The sequence below is a fragment of the Eleutherodactylus coqui genome, chromosome 3, assembly GCF_035609145.1.
Source record: "Eleutherodactylus coqui strain aEleCoq1 chromosome 3, aEleCoq1.hap1, whole genome shotgun sequence".
Classification (NCBI taxonomy): domain Eukaryota; kingdom Metazoa; phylum Chordata; class Amphibia; order Anura; family Eleutherodactylidae; genus Eleutherodactylus; species Eleutherodactylus coqui.
The window spans coordinates 219,954,206-219,970,016 of record NC_089839.1 but is presented as its reverse complement, the minus strand read 5'-3'; the positions used below and the strand labels follow the sequence as shown (position 1 = coordinate 219,970,016).

At 47.2% G+C, this 15,811-nt stretch overlaps 1 protein-coding gene across 1 annotated transcript; it reads left to right on the top strand.

Annotated features, from left to right (window-relative positions):
• Positions 1–8,247: 8,247 nt before the first annotated feature.
• BRK1 (BRICK1 subunit of SCAR/WAVE actin nucleating complex) lies at positions 8,248–15,764 on the top strand. Its single transcript, XM_066596946.1, has 3 exons — positions 8,248–8,405; positions 9,863–9,945; positions 15,444–15,764. Exons 1-3 carry the CDS (start codon positions 8,288–8,290, stop codon positions 15,468–15,470), a joined length of 228 nt encoding a protein of 75 aa, XP_066453043.1. The 5' UTR covers positions 8,248–8,287; the 3' UTR covers positions 15,471–15,764.
• The last annotated feature ends 47 nt before the right edge of the window (positions 15,765–15,811 follow it).

Here is a 15,811-nt window from a genome sequence, read left to right as displayed (position 1 = left end):
TCTGTTGTCATTTGTCTTCATGGTTTTTGGGTTTTTTTCCGTCCTTTCTGCAATTTCTTGTAATGAAGAATTTCTCATAGCTTCAATAGGACTGTTCATCCTGATCCTTCTGGTTCATGAATAGTATGCCAGGATAAGTCAAGGCTGACACAAAGGAATAAGTGTGGAAGGTTCTAGTGACTGACGGCAGTTTTACCTGGTGTTGCGGTTTAGCTTGTGAAACCTGGAATCTTCCAAAGGACAGACCCACCGAAGTAAAACATGCAAAGGGTTTTTCTTTGAGCCGTTCTTCTAGGAACAAACCATTTACATAGGAAAGTCCATAGCTGGTGCAACAGAATTCCTTAAAGGGGTTTTCCTGGGATCAACTATTGATGACTTGTTCTCAGGAGGTGTCCTCAGTAGTTGGTTGCTGGGGATCCCAAATGGCAGACCTCCACCGATCAGATGATTTGAAGTGCCTGCGGCATGCAGGTGAGCACTCTGGTTGCTTCAGTCTGTGCCAGGCACAGCGCCGTACATTGTATAGTGGCAATGTTGGTGTAGAACCTTTTCAAGACGTGACCAATGAACATCCTAAGCCGGAGAAGACGCAGTAACACTCACCCGAATGCTGCAGCCTCTTCATCAGCTGACTGGCAGGAATACCAAGTAATGGACCCCGCCCTATCAACTTATGGGTTGTCAAATTCAGTATCAGAAAACCTCTTTAACTTGAGGCTGGTGCATTTCCATAAACTATCCTGTTCTCGGCACACACCTCAGAATAGTCTACTCTGCTGGTTTACGACTCGGGTTACTTGCTGACTTTGGCCACTGTGTAGCCCTGTGATCTAATCGAATACGAGGTAATGCGGGTTGTGGCTATTCAGAAGTAGCAACAATCTGCAAATCGGCCAACACTCTCGGCGTGGATCCAGACGGGTGAGCTGATTCCGCTGGTCATTTTACATTACAAAATCTGCAGCGAGTCAAATGGATTTCTGTGACATCCAGCAGAATTTGTAGATTCCGAACAATTCTGCTCTGTGTGAAAAGTCCCCAAGGGCCGTGTGCCGAGGACAACACGCCTGTTGTATGACCAGCTTTCTGGGTTATAAGTGTTCTTTTGGGGGTTTTTTTTCTACCTGGACCGATGATCCACATGAAAAGTTACTGCTTGTCCCGTTCTCAGTTTTATCAGATGAGAATCGGTGCCATGTGCGGGGTCTGTGCAAACCAGCCAGCTCAAACGTGTTGTCTGAGAGCTGCGCCGAAGTTCTAACTCCCATTACAGCCGTGTTTCAAGCCTAATTCTACAATAAAGTGTCACACTGGTTTTGTTGTGGTAATAGCCGTGGATTTCACTAAATTCATTGAAATGAATGAAATCCGCAATGAATGTCCAGCATATTGGCAACCACCGGAGTACACTGTGGCTTTACCCACCATTAGTATGAGGTTTATTTCCTCCCATCCCTTTAACCCCTTGAGTGGCACGCCCGGAAAATTTCCGGGACGAGCTCCCCTGCTCATAGCAACATAGTCCGGAAGATTTCCGGGCTATGTATCACTATGGGAGCTGCAGAGCACAATGCCACAAGCTGTGACAGTGTGCTCTGCCTGCACAGTCCCACAGAGAACACTGCAGGGCTTTGAAAAACCAGCAGAAGATATTGCCGATATGTCGGCAATCTCCTGCTTTGTTTACAGGTTGCCATAGAGACCATCGGCTTGTCAGAAGAAAGCCGATGGTCTCTGTGGCAGGGAGAGCTGGTTGTTAGCTATCAGAGGACAGCTAGGTACTAGCTCTTACAGCAGAGATCAGAGAAAACCTCCGATCTCTGCTGTGTTAACCCTTTACATGCTGCAGTCTATGTGACTGCAGCATGTAAAGGGCTGTCACCGCAGCATGTAAAGGGCTGTCACCATCGGACCCCCGGAATGTGATCTGGGGTCCTGATGGGTCCCTGTGGAAGTCCCCTAAAGGGACAAACAAATAAAAATTAAAAAAATAAATAAAATTAAATTAAAAAAATTATAAAAAAATAATAACACTTGTCTCCCTTTACTTTGTAAAAAAATCAAAAATACAATCACACATGTGGTATCCATGCGTCGTAATGACCCAGAGAAGGAAGTTAATACATTATTTAACCCCTTAATGACATGGCCCCTTTTTTTTCTTTTTTTCCCCCATTTCTTTTTTTCCTCCCCCCCGTTTAAAAAATCACAACTTGTTCCGCAAAAAAACAAGCCCTTACATGGCCATGTCAATGGAAAAATGAAAAAGTTATGGCTCTTGAGACGCAACTGCAAAATTAGTTGAAATTCAATGATTAGACCATTTTAAAAAACCTGCCCTGGTGGGCACGACAGGGTGGTAGGAAACCCGCCACTCAAGGGGTTAAGGGACGCACTATACACAATTATGTCATTTTGATGCAAAATCTGCCACTGCCCCCCTGTAATGTATGAAGCTGGCCTTTTATCCTCAGCCTAGACCCGATGGCCTACAGATACCTCAGCGTTTCTGTACCTAGTTGCGCTTGTTGATGCCGGTGACTTCACAGCGGGATGCAGCTTATTTTATATATTTAAAAAAATAAAGCTAAGTGCAGCGTGACCTTGTGGCCCAACGGCTCCGAACAGTCACCGACTACACAAAGCGCGCACGGACCTCCTTACCACACGTGAGTGTGAAAAGGCGCAGCACGCGCAAATGAAAATCTGTCTGTTTATCGCGGCCTAAAATCAGGCACATTTGGAGAATAACCCTTTTACTGACCACCACTGCGCTATCAACCTGCAAATCTTTTTAAGGTGATGGCTTAGTGCTAACTACTGACAGCCCAGCGCCTGCTCTAATAGCCGGATGTGGAGAAACCTCAGGTCCTGGGGGTTTAACGCCTTACATGCCACAATCAATAGCAACTACAGCATTTAAGCAGATGACAGGGGGGGGGGGGGGGTCCTTCCCTGCAGTGCGATTGCAAGGTAACAATAGGTTCTCCTGGCAGCTGTAATCCTAGCACCGTCCTCCATGTCTGCCATGTAACTCAGCCTTTGGAGTTTTATACACTAGTGTCAATGCACTAGGTAAGTAAGGCTGCCTGTCCATGGGCGGGTTTGAATTGCATTACCTGCGGTGATAATCCGACCGCCAGGAATGCAGTGAAACCTCTCCAAAGCGTTCTTGATCTTAGAATGCAGCTTTAATTGTTGTTTTCTTTATTTTTATTTTTTTTACTAGTTTTGCATTAAACAAACAAACAAAAATCTACACAAACCTGGTATTGCAGTCATTCTGCTGATCCAGATAGTTACTCTTTTTAAAGCAAATAGCAAACACTGTAAGAAGAAAACCCGGAAACAATGTAGGAATTTCTGAAGGGTTTTTCAATGAAAAAAAAATGTAATAAAAGTTGTACAATATATGTAACTCACAGGGGCGCCGACATACAATACAACTTGTCCTTATGGAGATGAGAACAAGTTATAGCTCTTACAATGTGACCGTGATCATCGGTTGGTCACTAAGGGGATAAGCACTGACAGGCACATTCATTGGTCCATGGTCACATTGGTGCATGTTCCATGTGGATACTCTGCTGGGACAATCCGCTGCATTCATAGCAGCAAAGTGAAAGAATTTCAAAATTTCATCCACAAGCAGTGGAAACAGCAAAATGGATGAGATTTTCAAAGCCTCGTCGGCACGTTAGGGAATGGACCAGCGATGTGGATTTTAAATATAGCAGCAAGTTTTCAGTGTGGATTCTACATCTTCAAATGAGGAGGTGAATTCTGCATTAAATGCGCCCCGTGAGAACAGAGACTTAAGGTAAATTGTCATCACTCTTGATGACTCAGGAATGGGGCTCAAACATCCGGGAACCGGGAGGCTGTGGAGCATTGTTTGCTACTCACTGCCTTGGCACAGTTACCGCACGCTCACTGTGACTCAAGGGCAGGGGCTGTATCATGTAACGGTACTCTGCAGTGCCATTGCAAGGAACCAATGTGCTCCTGTGGTGGCCACAAGCATGACAAAGGTCTCCATGTCTGCCATATTAGGCCTCCTGCCTGTGGGTGGATATTTGCTGCGGAAACCGCGGCGGGCGTCCGCACTGTGGATTCGCAGCAAATAGCTCCCATAGTATGCTATGGGAAATCGATTCTTCCTCCACACTTGCGTAAAAAAATTGCAGTTTCCGCAAGTCAAGGAAAAATCGTGGCATGCTCTATTTTTCCGTGCGGACGGCTTCCATTGAAGTCAGCAGAAGCCGTCCGACCTGCGGCTCTTCCACAATTACAAGGTTGCTGATTCCACGTGATCGCTAAGCAATGAAGTGGGAAAAGCAGTAGTTTAAAAAATAAATTAAAAAAATCTGTACTGCGCATGTCCAACAGCTCGTCGTGCGGACTATCTGCAGCACAGAGGAAAACTGAAAGTACCAGGTATGCGTGAACGCTGCCGCTCCCAGGGCCAGATTCTACATGCGGAACCCGGCTTTACTGTGTGCAGGAGCCTTTACTCAGATTATTGCACCCCGCCTCTGATACAATCTAATAGACTGCTTTCCTGGGCTTGGTAAAATGCATTGCATAGGTAATGCAGTGCACTATCCTAGTGATCGAAAAATCACATCCCAACCTCCCTTTCACGAGCCTAAAAAAACATGTAAAAAAAATTCTATAAAATTTAGTTTAAATTTAAAAAAAAATCTAGCTTGGAAAAATCCAATTTTTTTTCATCACAAAACCCATTTTTTTAATGGATAAAATATCCCCCAATTTTTTGTTAAAAGGCCAACTAAAGCATCAGGGGCCCGGGTGCAAAAGTTCAGCTCGGGCCCCCACCTGTACCTATACGCATACCTGAACTGTGCTGCCTACAGCTGCAAAACCAATTTACATACCCATGATCTAGCCACTTGGCATGAACTTTCCAAGCATGACTCATTTCCTGGACCATATGAAAATTTGGTTGTAGCCCCTTAGGCCTCATGTCCACGGGGAAAATCAGATCCGCTGCAGATTCTACATGTAGAATCTGCAGCGGGTCCCTCCTGCCCCGCGGACATGAGCGCCGAAAATAAGAATTTAAAAGTATTTACCATCCGGCGCGGGCGGAGAACATCAGCTGTTCCTCACGGCCGGATCTTCATTTTCGGCCGGCGGATGAATTCCTGACGCCGGCGGCACGTCGCCGGCACGTCGCCGACGTGCCGCGCGCATGCGCCGGGCACATCCGCCGAGCCGAAGCAAGGAAGATGCGGCCGTGAGGAACAGCTGACCTTCCCCGCCCGCGCCGGATGGTAAATACTTTAAATTCCTATTTTAGGTCTCCCGCGGATCCGGACGGCTTCCATAGGCTTCAATAGAAGCCCGCGGGAGCCGTCCCCGCGGGAGACCCGCACGAAAATGGAGCATGGTCCGGATTTTTCCATGCTCCATTTTTTTTTAAATCCCTTTTATTGACGATCCGCGGGTATTTATCTACCCGCGGGTGGTCAATGCATCCCTATGGGATGCGGATCCGCACGCGGGAGATCCGCTGCGGATCCTAAATCATATTTTGCCCGTGGACATGAGCCCTTAGGCTAATTTCACAGGGCAAGTGCGATATGGGGCTATGAATCACGGCCTGATAGTGTGCTTGCCAATATGCGAATTCACTGCGGTTGCGAGGCATTTTGTATCAAGTGTCTCGCATGGCTTCAGGGAAGTAGCAATCCTCCAGCATGACAGCCGCGGCAGAGGATCGCAGAGTTTCTCCCATTGTTTTCGATGGGGAAACCCCACATGCACCTAGCACGTGGTACCATGCTGCCGCCAACCCCACTGATATCAATAAAATATGCAATGCAAGAGAACGTCCAAAGAGAGGGCTTCTATGTACAGCTGGTATGAGTTCCTTATCTCCTGTATATTTCCCAGCAGGATAATGCTCGGCCGCACACAAGGAGGTCACAGGAGCCTCCACAATATTGTCACATTTCCGTGGCAGCCCGGTCACCAGATTAATATATGGGAACATCTAGGACGCCAACTTCGACAGCGAACAAGATTGGACGATCTAGAGGCTCAGTCACAGCAAATGTGGAGCGATATGCCGCAGGATACCATCAAGAACCTGTATGCCTCCATGTCCAACTGTATCACATCTTGTATCCGAGCTAGAGGCGGTACAACAGGATACTAGAACCCCCATGTCCTCTTGTATCACATCTAGTATCCAAGCAGGAAGTGGTACAACAGGGTACTAGAACCTCCATGCCCCTCCGTATCACATCTAGTATCCAAGCTATAGGTGGTACAATACGGTACTAGAGAACCCATGCCCACCCGTATCACATCTTGTATACTCCAGCCGCAGTTTGAGGAGGGCAGGGTAGGCAGAAGCCGTGCACTTAGTCCCCAGGAGCAGCAGGATGATGACATCATCATCCAGCTATGCTCCGCTGCATGCATGGCTTCAGCCTCCCCTCCACCAACAGCCACACTCTGACGGCCGCACTAATTACGCGTCTGGCAGTGCGACCGGCCAGCAATGCACTCAGCATGCATTTTGTGAATGGGAGCCCTGGCAATTGCGACACCTAGCAATATGCCTATGATCGTGGCGGTAATGCCAGGCGCACACTGATAAGCCCCGCCCCCTGATGTGTTGGCAATTTCTGATAAATAAGTGGGTTTTGGGTTGCGGTTTGGGCACTCGGTCTCTAAAAGGTTCGCCATCACTGGTCTAGGCTGTTTTCCCAACTTTTTTTTGCGCATGTAACATACATAGGTATACGCGCACAAAGAAACGTATACGCGATCATACGCAGCGGAAGTCGTGCAGTCAATTTAAAAACAAAACAAAAATGCGGTTTTATTGTGCAAAAGTTTTATTTTTAAATCCCTATAAACCTGGCATTGCAGTAACCGCGCCGACCGGACCAGGAAGTCATCAGGTGATTGTTACCAAATGGTAAATGTTGTAAGAGTAAAACACTGGCGGAGTTTCTGTAATAAAAGTTCTACACCACATGACATATACCCCGGGGCGCGGCCATTAAAGTATACGGCTCGTCCCACAAAAACCGCTGCCAACGAAGAAACTCGCTTGGTCTTTAGGAAACAAAGAAGGGGTTAAAGGAGATGTCCCGCGCCGAAACGGGTTTTTTTTTTTTTAAACCCCCCCCCCCGTTCGGCGCGAGACAACCCCGATGCAGGGGTTAAAAAACCCACCCGCACAGCGCTTACCTGAATCCCGGCGGTCCGGCGTCTTCATACTCACCTGCTGAAGATGGCCGCCGGGATCCTCCGTCTTCGTGGACCGCAGCTCTTCTGTGCGGTCCACTGCCGATTCCAGCCTCCTGATTGGCTGGAATCGGCACGTGACGGGGCGGAGCTACACGGAGCCGCTCTCTGGCACGAGCGGCTCCATAGAAGACTACAGAAGACCCGGACTGCGCAAGCGCGGCTAATTTGGCCATCAGAGGCCGAAAATTAGTCGGCACCATGGAGACGAGGACGCCAGCAACGGAGCAGGTAAGTAAAAAACTTTTTATAACTTCTGTATGGCTCATAATTAATGCACAATGTATATTACAAAGTGCATTATTATGGCCATACAGAAGTGTATAGACCCACTTGCTGCCTCGGGACATCTCCTTTAAAGACCTGAATTAGCATTCTCTCCGATCCTGGCAGTTCATGTAGGTTACCAGCTGATGGCGCTGCACAGGAAGGAGTTAAACCTTCTACATCCTGCAGCTGATGGGAGATGTCCCCTCACTGCTGCCCTCTAGTGTCCTCTATGTGTGATACTGTATCTAAGCCCTGTGTGACACTGTCTGCCTGCTGTTGTATCTAAACCTCTAGAATGATAGTTTTTAGCAAACGCAAATTACATTCCCCATCGTATAATTCTGGCTCCTCTTCCTCTTGGGCGCGGTCCGCAGTGTTTTGGTCCCTCTAAACCCCCGTACATAATCCTTGCCCTGATTCTCGCACTCCCTAATCCTGCCAGCATCTAACATGGCGCCGGACAGGGCAGACTGCGGGTCGCATATATCTATATTAAACCCCAGTTCGGCAGTGTGCAGCTATTCCAGCAATGTCATTGGTTGTTTGGCTTGTGTGATTCAACCTCATTGGTTGTTTGGGTTCCCTGCTTCAACCTGATTGGTTGTTAGTACCGGGGTCTTCCAGGCACTATGATGGCCGCCGGCGACTCGGATGTGACGTTTGCCGTCGGCTCCACCAGCAGGCGGCGCTGTCGTTCCTGTCAGTTTTCGGAGGAGAAGGGAAAAAGATGGCGAGTCAGGAAGACCCGGTGCAGAGGGAGATCCACCAGGACTGGGCCAACCGGGAGTACATCGAGGTGATCACCAGCAGCATCAAGAAAATCGCCGACTTCCTCAACTCGTTTGGTGAGTATCACGATATGAGAGGTCGGGGAGGGGCCAGATAATGATAATTTTGCATACAGGAAGTCCCCTTATATACAGGAGGGGGCTTATATACAGCACGACCCTTTATACATGGGAAGGGGTATATACAGAATGCGTCCCCTTATATACAGCAGGGGAGGTTACATACAGGACGCCCCCTTATATGCAGGGGGGGTTATATATACAAGATGCCCCCTAATATACAAGAGGGGGGTTATATACAGGATGCCCCCTTAAGTACAGCAGGTGAGGTTACATACAGGAGGAAGGTTATATACAAGATGCCCCCTTATATACAGGACTGGGCGGGTTACATACAAGATATCCCCTTATATACAGGACGAAGGGGATTACGTGCAGGTGTCCTCTCTTATACAGGGGACAGGGGGTTTGCATGCAGATGTCCCCTTATATATGGAAGGGGGAGGGGGTTACATGCAGGACGTCCCCTTATATACAGGAGGGGAATATACAGGAAGCCCCCTAATATACAAAAGGAGGAATTGTATACAGAAAGTCCCATAATATACAGGGGGGAGGGGGATATATACAAAAAGTCCCGTAATATACAGGGGGGTCCCGTAATATACAGGAGGGTCCCGTAATATACAGGGGGGAGGGGGGTATATACAAAGGGTCCCGTAATATACAGGGGGGAGGGGGGTATATACAAAAAGTCCCGTAATATACAGGGGGGAGGGGGGTATATACAAAAAGTCCCGTAATATACAGGGGGGAGGGGGGTATATACAAAAAGTCCCGTAATATACAGGGGGGAGGGGGGGGGTATATAACAAAAAGTCCCGTAATATACAGGGGGGAGGGGGGGGTATATAACAAAAAGTCCCGTAATATACAGGGGGGAGGGGGGGGTATATAACAAAAAGTCCCGTAATATACAGGGGGGAGGGGGGGTATATAACAAAAAGTCCCGTAATATACAGGGGGGAGGGGGGGTATATAACAAAAAGTCCCGTAATATACAGGGGGGAGGGGGGGTATATAACAAAAAGTCCCGTAATATACAGGGGGGAGGGGGGGTATATAACAAAAAGTCCCGTAATATACAGGGGGGAGGGGGGGTATATAACAAAAAGTCCCGTAATATACAGGGGGGAGGGGGGGTATATAACAAAAAGTCCTGTAATATACAGGGGGGAGGGGGGGTATATAACAAAAAGTCCCGTAATATACAGGGGGGGGGGGGGTTATATACAGGACAACCCCTTATATACAGGAGGAGTATATACTGCACAACCCCTTATACAAAGGAGGGGGCCGGAAGGTTACATACAGGACGTTCCCTTATATACAGGATGCCCACTTATATGCAGGACGGGGGGGTTATATACAGGGGTCCCCCTTATATGCAGGAGGGCGATATATACAGGTGTCGCTGCAGTTTGATATTTAACCCCTTCCCTCCCCCTCTGCAGACATGTCCTGCCGCTCACGACTGGCGACGTTAAACGAGAAGCTGACGGCGTTGGAGAGGCGGATCGAGTACATCGAGGCGCGGGTATGTCCTGGAGTGTTCTCTGCCCCCGGCCCGGGCACCGCGCCCCCTGCGCTGTTCTGCATGTCCGAGACGCGCGGATCTGTGCATGGTGTCCGTGTAGTCACACTGGCCTCTGTATGCAGGCGCAGAGACGTGATACGTTGTATCCGCTGTCCGATACGTAGAGCGAGTATTGGTTTTCCTTACTCTGGGGGAGGGGCAGGGGAAAGGGAGGAATCATCCGTCTAGCGCAATTCTGGCTCTTCCCCATGCATCCTGTCAGAGAGGTACGAGGCACAGCGCACCTCGCGTCTCAGCCATGTCACTGGCTTCCAGTTATGGGGTGTACTCATCAGAGATGGCAGCGGCAGGTTATTAGTGCCCGTCCGCTGGGACCCTGCCCGCGCGATAGGCCTGCGAGCGCCCGGCCGTGCGCGCTGCGTTATGTGGATCTGTTGTGGCGTTCGGCTGTTGCTCTGACTCTCACACTCATTTTTCTTTTTGTTCTTTACTTTGACTCTCTGCCGCCCTCTGGAATGGTGGTGACCCCAGAATAACTGTTGTGCTGCATGACTCCCCCCGCTGCCCCGCATGGTCTCTCCCTCCTGCTGTTCTTCGCTCCCAGTTTGGGCTTCTTGTTACTTTTTGCTCTTTCTGTTGTGTTGGACTTTAGACTCTTGCTTGATATTAACCTCTTATGTGCTATAATTGCCCCACGATAGAAGTAGTGCCCCCCCTATTCTATGTAATTACCGGGTTTGGTGAGGGGAAGCGCTGAGTCAGATGATCCTTACAGATCTGCTGTAACACGAGCTGGAAGAGGAAGTGGCTGCAGATTACTCAGTTGGGGAGGGGAGAATAAAAACCCGAAGAAATCTAGAAATGGGAGATGCTTCCCCTTTAAATATGTTCCGCTTTCTCCTCCACCCCCTCCCAGGCCTCTGCACCCCCACATGGATTGTAGGAGTTTGTCTGCTTCCTTAGTTCTGTGGACCAACAAATACTATTTTGTGGCGGTTTTTACCATCTCTTGTTATCTGGAAACCATCAGCAAGCTGCCATCGAGAAATCAGTTGTTTTCATGTATCTCTATTTCTCCACCTTTGATTGGTAGCAGATTATCACCTCTGTCCGGGGGCTTCCTTATATATCTGCATTACCTTTGTTCTATTTATGCTATTTTGAGTCCTTTATTGTATGGAAACCATCAGCTGACTGCTGCTGATGGATCTGTTCTCATCATATGTTCCTTTATCTCCACCTTTGACTGTGTTAGTGTCACATCACTGAGCCATTAGGCCCTTTTACACTCAACAATTTGTCATTAGCCTTCATACCCTTGTTTTTGCCGTTTTCCCAAATATTCGCTGTAGGTGACGATCAGCAATCTGGCACTGACAAATTTGTTACTGTGTCTCTTTCTCCACCTGTGCTTAACCCCTTAGTGACTAGCCTATTATTGGCATTAAGGATCAAGCGATTTTTTTTTAATGTTTTGCTGCGATACAAAGTTTTGTAAGGATTTTATTTTTTACTCCTTTTGCACAATAAAAACACGTTTTTTAAAGAAAAACAAATCTTCACTGCTGCCTTCTAAGACCCAGAACATGGTTATTTTCCCGGCGGTTTTCTGCGGGAACAGTTGTTGCTTTAGTGGTACCATTTCAGGTACGTGGGGCTTGTGGATTGCTTTGTATTACATTTTTTTGGGTGGGGTGGGGGGTTGTGAGATAAATAACAAAATATTTTCATTGTCTGGGTCGTTATGATCGCAGTTATACCGATTATGTTTTCGGTATTTTATCCATAAAGAGCTGTTATGGGGAAAAAAGGTGCAATTTTTTAACTGGATTTTTTTTTTATTTTTAAATTAATCTTTATTGAACTTTTTTTCCATATTTTTTTTTTTTAGTCCCTTTAAGGGGACTTGAATCTGCAATTGTGCGATCACTACGATGGTACACTGCATTACTTATGTAATGAATTCCACTAGCAGCCTATTAGACTCAGCAGGAGGCGGGTCAGCCGAGCTGAGGCGTATGTGCAGGTTTAAAGGCCATTAGTGAGGTCAGTAAAAGGGCATATTGGCCATCACAAAGAGGTTAATATTGTTTTTGTTACTTTCCCCATCACTTATTGCCCGCAGACCATCGGCAGGCTGCTGTTGACGGATCTGTTCTCATCATGAATTCACAGACATCCATTGGATGTTATCAGACACCTGTGTGTGATTTGCCTTCATAACCTGTGGAAACTGCTAAATAAGTTGAACACTATAGGTGTAGGTAATGCACCATGTTGCTATTAATTACTAATTGGCTCATAGAGCCTTGTAGCTCCTCCCATTAATACTGATGAGCCGAGGAGTTCTGCGCAGTCACAAACAGTTAAAAGGAACCCAATGAGTTGGAGAGTCAGCTTTCTCCCTCATGGCCGGGCACAACCATGTTCTTGATTGGCATCCATACTGATTTCTCCTTTTCGTTATAAGCCTGTGCATGCGCTGTAGCGAACCCCGCCTGCGCACCGCCGCTCTCCCTTAAGGCTTATTCCCACGAGAGTATATCACCGGCGGTTTCACGGCTGGCCGATATACACTTCCATCTAAGCAGTCCCCCCTTCCCTCCCCCTCACCGGCTCTCTGCCTCTCTCCTCCACTCCTGCGCTTGCAATGGGAGGGGGTGGGACGGAGCTAAGCTCGGCTCTGTCCCGCCCACTCCTATTGCTGGCTATGGACAAGGGGCGGGAGCTTAGCTCCGCCCCCATCCTGCCCACTTCCATTGCAAACCACTCGGAGGGGAGGAGAGAGGCGGAGAGCCGGTGAGTGGGAGGGACAGCGTATATCAGCTGGGCGTAAAAACCTGGCCGATATACGCACGTCTGAATAAGCCCTTAGGGCTCTTGCACACTTGCGTGTTTTTTTTTTTTTTTTTCATGTGATCTCTGCATTTTTTATTTTTTTTTAACAGGAATGTCAATGGGACTCTTTAATGTTAACTGCATTGCACAAAAATCGCCAGTTTCGGCGATGCGTTTAACATTAGAAAGTCCCATTGACATCCGCATTAAAAATGTAGCAATATTGCGTGTAGAAAACGCGCAAGAAAAACGCAAGTGTGCAAGAGCCCTTACTTGCTTCAAAAGCAGATTGTAAAGGTACCAGAGCAGTACTGCAAAACTAATTAGCGGAAACCTCATTAGCAGCGCTGTTGGATCAAGTTAAAAACTTGATGACAGGTTCCCTTTAAAGCCATAATATGATCCATCAGCAACACCTTGCTGACTGTTTCCAGGTAGCAACAGATGTAATAATGGACTGGAAGTTGAGTGAAGATTGATAACAAGGTCAGAGTTCATGCTCGCCATCAGTGGAACATTACAGAACTGTTTTTGTATCATCTGTACGGGTGTGGGGTGAAGCTCTCGATCTGGGGGTGTTGTGATTTTGGCTTGTGTGAGATCATTATAATAAATGCTCTTCCCTTACTGAGTTATTTTCTGCCTTTTTATTATAACTTGTGGTATAAATGAGATGACTGAAGGCTGTGAATATTTCTGCGACTGATGGTTTTATCACTTCCGTGCTCCTCAATGAAACAGCTTTGCAAATAGTATCACTTGAATAATCTTGTTTTATTTCGGCAGCTCCTCTGCATAACTGTGTGTCTCCATGGTAACAGACTGCAAACAGTCCCTGTGTAGTCAGATCCAGGGAGGACTGCAGGATCACGTTACAGAGTTTGTCTGTAACCATGGAGACACAAAAGTGCACAGGAGCTGCAGATACTAAACGGGAGACATTTAACAACTTCAGGACCGCCTGACACATAAACTTCCTGAAGTGTGTATGGAGCTGATAGCGCTCTACCCGGCAGATATTCCCTACCCGGCAGATATTCCCTTTTTTTCTGATAGCTGACAGGTAGTTCAAAAACTTTCCCATAAACGAATTAAAAAAAACCCCATTTAGTATCACTGTGTACATAGGTCTGAAGTAGTAAACGATCACAATGTTTATCCCCAGCTCCCAAAAAATTTTGAATAAGTAATCAAAAAGTTTCCCAAAATGATACTGATAAAAACTCCAGCTCATTCTGCAAAAATTGAGCCCTCACAGCCCAATCTGAGAACAAGAGTTACCGTTCTCACAGACGGCGTTACGGCATTCACGCTGCGGAGACAAGGAGCTCTTTATTCTGATACGATAATTAGAGATTTGTTTTACTGATTTAAAAAAAAAACAAAAAAACTTGATGCAGAAAATCCATCTTCCCGCTGATGGGGCTGCGGGAGGGCTCAGTTTTTATAGCATATATGACCTTTTGATAATTTCTTAAACTTTCATTGGGAGACAGTGACCAATAGAAAAAAAAAGGCAATTCTGTATGTTTCGTGTGCGATGTGGTCATTGTGATGCCGTTTGGGCGTTCCCACACCACTGTACTCAGGGCTTACAATTAGTATTTTTTTGTAAGTTGTGAATCTCTCTCTGTCCTCAGATGCGATTGCTTCTATAATATACCACAATACAGTATTGCGGTATATTGTATTTAACATCCACCTATTGGAGTGGTAATAGGCTGAACTGGATGGACATCGGTCTATTCTCAGCCCTACATACTCTGTAACTATGTTATTAAGGGCCCTTTTACATCGTCACTTTCTGTTCCGTTACAATACAGGATACAACAGTGCTGCATGCTGAGCTATTTTGTCATCAAATCTTGTAAAATGCCTGATAACCAGCCGGAAGCCAAGCGGGCTCCATTATAGTCCATCGGGTCTGTTTGGCGCCATTATCTGACGGTTCTGTTTTCCTGCTTCTATCCCGGAGCCCTTTAGCGCTGATGTGAGCGATCGTTAACCCTGGCCACAGGAGGGCTTAATAGGGTTAAATACATGGCAGCCTTCACTAGGATTACCATAGCAACCATCAGTGGCATGGGTGGACCCCTCCCGCTGGCTGTTTCTATATTGGCACTAGCTCCACTGCCTCTTTCACAGCTGGGTCTGTCGTGGGCTGATCTCCTGCTCTGTACCCATTCTGCACCATGATGACGACCGTGTTTATTTACCAGCATAACTTTTGTTGCAGGTTTAACTGCCCTCAATGCGGTCTGGGCAGTGAGACCACCTACCCCACCTCACCCTGCAATGGCCCTATATGAGATGCTGGCCTTCCCCCAGCTTTGGGCAGAACGTGAATGGCGTGTGTTCTGTGCTGTTACATCCACTCCCTTTTTCCTATTTTTTGTGTGTCAGTCTTTACTGTAGTTCTGGCATTCTATTCATTAAACAGAAGGCGCAGGATGAAGTGCTATAGGCCCCTCCCAGGTATTTCCATGGTGATGAGTATTTGCGTGCTGTTCTGTGGCTGCTGGCTGTGGGGGTCATCTGCATGCGCCACGCTTTGGATTGGCAGTGTGTCCCCTGTGCTGCTTGTGTGATGACATCATGCGTTTCACTTGCTCTCTTATCATCATCGCAGGGATCACTAATCTGTTTGTTGTTTTTAACAGGTCACCAAAGGAGAAACCCTGACCTAGAGGCCCCCGGCCCCTGCGCTATTTTCTATACACATATTCGCTACAGACTCCTCCCCCTTCATCTGATAACACGCGTTTACAGCGCCGTCACCTGATCATTCCTCCAATTTATTCTTCACTGAACTTTATTGGTCGTCAGAAGTGATGCACAATTCCTCGTCTGGATGGCGGTGATGCGGTGGGACGTGCGAGAGTGGGGCGTTGTGCCAATGACATCAGAGCCCTGATTATTTTTCTTTTGTATCAATGTTTATGTAACTTTAAGCTGTGCTGAAATAAACAGAATCAGCCACATTGTTGTCCTGTCTTAAAGGGCCAGCTCACATGAAGATGCTCAGTGA

Coding starts and splice junctions, on each gene's coding strand:
- BRK1 (XM_066596946.1), top strand. CDS start 8,288: ATGGCGAGTCAGGAAGACCCGGTGCAGAGGGAGATCCACCAGGACTGG. Junction 8,406..9,862: donor CGACTTCCTCAACTCGTTTG/GTGAGTATCACG, acceptor CCCCCTCTGCAG/ACATGTCCTGCCGCTCACGA. Junction 9,946..15,443: donor TCGAGTACATCGAGGCGCGG/GTATGTCCTGGA, acceptor TGTTTTTAACAG/GTCACCAAAGGAGAAACCCT.